The 4,358-nt window shown below is 34.2% G+C and overlaps 1 protein-coding gene across 1 annotated transcript; it reads left to right on the top strand.

Annotated features, from left to right (window-relative positions):
• The first annotated feature begins 818 nt into the window (after window positions 1-818).
• On the top strand, window positions 819-4,150 carry LOC132789992 (uncharacterized). The gene is made up of 4 exons (XM_060798375.1): window positions 819-1,027; window positions 1,085-1,655; window positions 2,230-2,588; window positions 3,534-4,150. The coding sequence occupies exons 1-4, from the start codon at window positions 967-969 to the stop codon at window positions 3,917-3,919; spliced, it is 1,377 nt and encodes a 458-aa protein (XP_060654358.1). The 5' UTR covers window positions 819-966; the 3' UTR covers window positions 3,920-4,150.
• Window positions 4,151-4,358: the final 208 nt, after the last annotated feature.

Raw genomic sequence — 4,358 nt, forward strand, 5'->3', positions numbered from 1 at the left:
TTTATTCAAGATTGAAAAGTATATTGCAAATCTTAATTACAAATTTTTTCGATATAAAACTAAAAAAATGTTTTTCATGTTTCTTAAAATGTTGAAATTCCCTTCATTGAAAAATTATACCTAATTTCTGATGTTGTTGCAATTAGTAGAGTCGTTAATCCTGGGTTCAAAGCTGGTTCGTATATAAAAAAGTAAGTGTTATAATAATTGTATAATTGTGTCTAATAAATATTAAAAAAAAAATTAAATAATTTTATTTAAAATACAATATTTAAAAAACACGCTAAACTGCGTGTTTACTGTTTTAGAACAATCTTAATTTAAGATTTTGCCTTCTTTGTTTAAGATTTTTCCATTCTTAAAACAAGATTATAATCTTGTATTTCACACTTGGGTTATCTAGATTTTTCTAAATTTTCAATCTTGATTTAAGAATAAACCTGCTTGGTTCAATTTTGACATACAAAAAATCTTGAATCAAGATTTGATTCTTGATTTTAGCACTTTTTTCTTTCTGTGAATTGTTTCCTATATTGATAGAATCTGATTAATTTTAATTTTTTTACCTAGTTATAAAATCCTACCTTTAATTATTAAAGTCAATATATAATATATTAGGTAGGTAAGGAGATCTTCCAACAATACTCACTAATTCGAACCGTGATTGTATGATCATCTCTAAGTGAAGAGAGTGTTTTCTCTGGGTCTGTAGTTAATTTTTAACGCTCTCACGTCGCACATTCATTGAACTTAATTGAATGAGGCAAGTGTCGTCGACTAAGCTCAACGAGATTGAGATTCCGCTCAATTTCGCTAGCTCAATGATGATAGCGGGAATGAAGAGGGGAAAGAAGAGGCACAGAATGAGCCACAAAGGTTACGAATTTCTCGCTCACTTTTCATTTTAATTCAACGTCAGAAGTCAAGCAATCAACACGCGAAACGCAAAACGCAAAAGTGGAAAAAATGAATAAAATTCTGATGTTGATGATGTTGCAACTGCAACTGCTGGTGGCGCCACTCTCAGGTAAATGTGGCACAACTTCAAAGTTGAATTTCAAAAATGCTTTAATCAACTATTTAGCCAATTGCCCCATCTACTTGACCATTTCACTCACGGGCAAAACGCTGCACGACACTTGCCTCGAGATCAATTGGGGACCCGATTGCTTTGCTCCACCCGAATGGATCGGCATCTATCGCGAGGATCCCTCGGTGTCCAGTTTGGCACCCGAAGTGCATCTTGCTGGCATTCAGAATCGCACTGGGAAACGTCTGACACCATTCAAGCTGGGAAAACTGCATTTCCCAGGCGGTTGGCAGCGAGAGGAGGCGGAGCAATCTTCGAGTGTCACCAGCTACTCGAAGGGCAAGTGTTTGAACTATTATGTGGCCAGCTACAATGGCACCGAGCTGCTCACCATCGACTGCCTGAAGATTCAGCCCAATTGGATGGCTCATCTCAAGGAGGCGGCTCAGCTGCCGCTCAAGCAACTCTTCTTGCCTGGCACACATGCCTCGGGGACTTATGTCGACACCTACAGCAAGACAAAGTCATCCGATGTCCAGAACTATCTGGTGGCTCAGCACTTTGATGTCTGGTCACAGCTCGTCTTTGGCATTCGCTATCTCGATCTCAGCGTGGGAGCAAAAGTGTGAGTAAAACCAATAATGAATCAACTCGAGTGATGCTTTCTTTTAAAACCTAGATCTCAGAGAATACAAGTGCTATGAGTAGAAAATTTAATACCTATACTTGCCTAAGTAATTTCCATTCTCACGAAGATTTACTTAGAATTTAGCCGAGTCCAATCGTACAGAGAAAGATCCTCTTTAACAATCTTCAATAAAAGCAAAACAGTGCAGTGTTATTCGACAAATATACCAAAAATATAAAAAAACCAAAGTCAGTATTCGGTATATTGATTTATTATTACGTAGACCAAATATATATACCTAAATCATTCTAATATATGACAAAAGTAACATGTGGTATACCGAAATACTAGCACATTCAAAATATGCCATAAAATATACCAGATTCTCAATCCAACAGCAGCCAGTAGTAAATATTGGGATGCACTTGAGTGGAAATAATTTAGTACCTACTTCAAGGGGAACAATTTAGTACTTCACCAACATAACATTAGTACTAAATATTGGGATGCACTTAAGTGAAAACCTGCCGCTAAGAGAGATATGCATCTGATACTTCATTACCATCTTTAGTTACAGAAACAAGAATACAGATAAGCGAAAAAGCGATGCAGATCAGTTCTGGGTGGTGAACGAACATCAGTTTGTTAATCCATTGATTGGAGTGCTGCGCGATGTTCGTCGCTTTGTCGAACTCTCAAAGGAAGTTGTTGTGCTGGACTTTAGCTCGTTTCCGCTTGGCTTCTACAAGCATCCCGATGTCTACAGCAGCCTCTTTCAACTCATACGCCAAGAGCTGGGCGACGTTGCCTACAAACGCAATGTGTCCAGCAACGAGCACTGCGCCGATCGCAGCTACGAGGATCTGCGTCTAGCTGGCGGCCACGTTTTGTTGCTGTTTCCCACGCAGGAGTTGCCGCATCCTGACAATGGTAAAATAACATACTAAATTCTAAATACTAAATACTAAATACTAAATACTAAATACTAAATACTAAATACTAAATACTAAATACTAAATACTAAATACTAAATACTAAATACTAAATACTAAATACTAAATACTAAATACTAAATACTAAATACTAAATACTAAATACTAAATACTAAATACTAAATACTAAATACTAAATACTAAATACTAAATACTAAATACTAAATACTAAATACTAAATACTAAATACTAAATACTAAATACTAAATACTAAATACTAAATACTAAATACTAAATACTAAATACTAAATACTAAATACTAAATACTAAATACTAAATACTAAATACTAAATACTAAATACTAAATACTAAATACTAAATACTAAATACTAAATACTAAATACTAAATACTAAATACTAAATACTAAATACTAAATACTAAATACTAAATACTAAATACTAAATACTAAATACTAAATACTAAATACTAAATACTAAATACTAAATACTAAATACTAAATACTAAATACTAAATACTAAATACTAAATACTAAATACTAAATACTAAATACTAAATACTAAATACTAAATACTAAATACTAAATACTAAATACTAAATACTAAATACTAAATACTAAATACTAAATACTAAATACTAAATACTAAATACTAAATACTAAATACTAAATACTAAATACTAAATACTAAATACTAAATACTAAATACTAAATACTAAATACTAAATACTAAATACTAAATACTAAATACTAAATACTAAATACTAAATACTAAATACTAAATACTAAATACTAAATACTAAATACTAAATACCAAATACCAAATACTAAATACTAAATACTAAATACCAAATACCAAATACCAAATACTAAATACTACACGCTCTCTCTCTCTCTCTCTCTCGCTCTTTCTTTGATTGTTACAGAATCTGCCCTCCTTTGCACTCCTTGGCAACGCTTCACCACAAGCTACATGAACATATCGCAAACCCTTGACTACATGCGTTTGCTCTTCCGCAAAAAGAAGGATTCGCCTGTGCAGGACGATGGCTGGATATTTCTGGCCAGGATGAGCTTCGAGCATGCGTACAACACGCGACGCAAGTTTCAGCCGGCCAGGGAACGCGCTGAGTTGGTGAATCCAAAGGTTAATCTCTGGTTAACGGGACCTTGGGGATTCAATGCAAATGTTGTGGCCATGGATTTCTTCAGCAATACCAATCTTATTGATTTAGCCATTAATGTGAATGCACACAAGGCCTACTTGGCGTCTACTAAAAACTTTACTAATATCGAAATTCCCGTTCGTTAAAATTCTAAACAAATTGAATTGTTATCAAGCTAAATTTTGTCTGACGTTTACGATTGGCGGCCACTGTAAGCTCACACAACAACTATATCTTGTTACAATTGACACCCAAATAATATGGTCGTCATTAAAAGATTATAAACTGTACACAATTTGCTTTTGTTTGTTAATTAACAATTTCTATTATAGAATTCAAGTGCAAAATGCTGCCCATAAACTTTTTACGCAAACAGTTTGAAAATATTAATTTGGCAGCACTGTCGCAAGCAGTTGACACATAGCCAATACTTAAACCACAAGCAGTGTACACGCACTCGTTGAGTAAGCAGTGTCAACGTATTTCCACACATGTGGCAACATTGTGCGAAGCAGTAGATCTTTTTTGTCACATGTGGCAACGTGCGGTGGTCATATTCGTAATGGTACAAAAAAACTGCTTGAT

This window comes from Drosophila nasuta, chromosome 3 (genome assembly GCF_023558535.2).
Source record: "Drosophila nasuta strain 15112-1781.00 chromosome 3, ASM2355853v1, whole genome shotgun sequence".
NCBI lineage: Eukaryota > Metazoa > Arthropoda > Insecta > Diptera > Drosophilidae > Drosophila > Drosophila nasuta.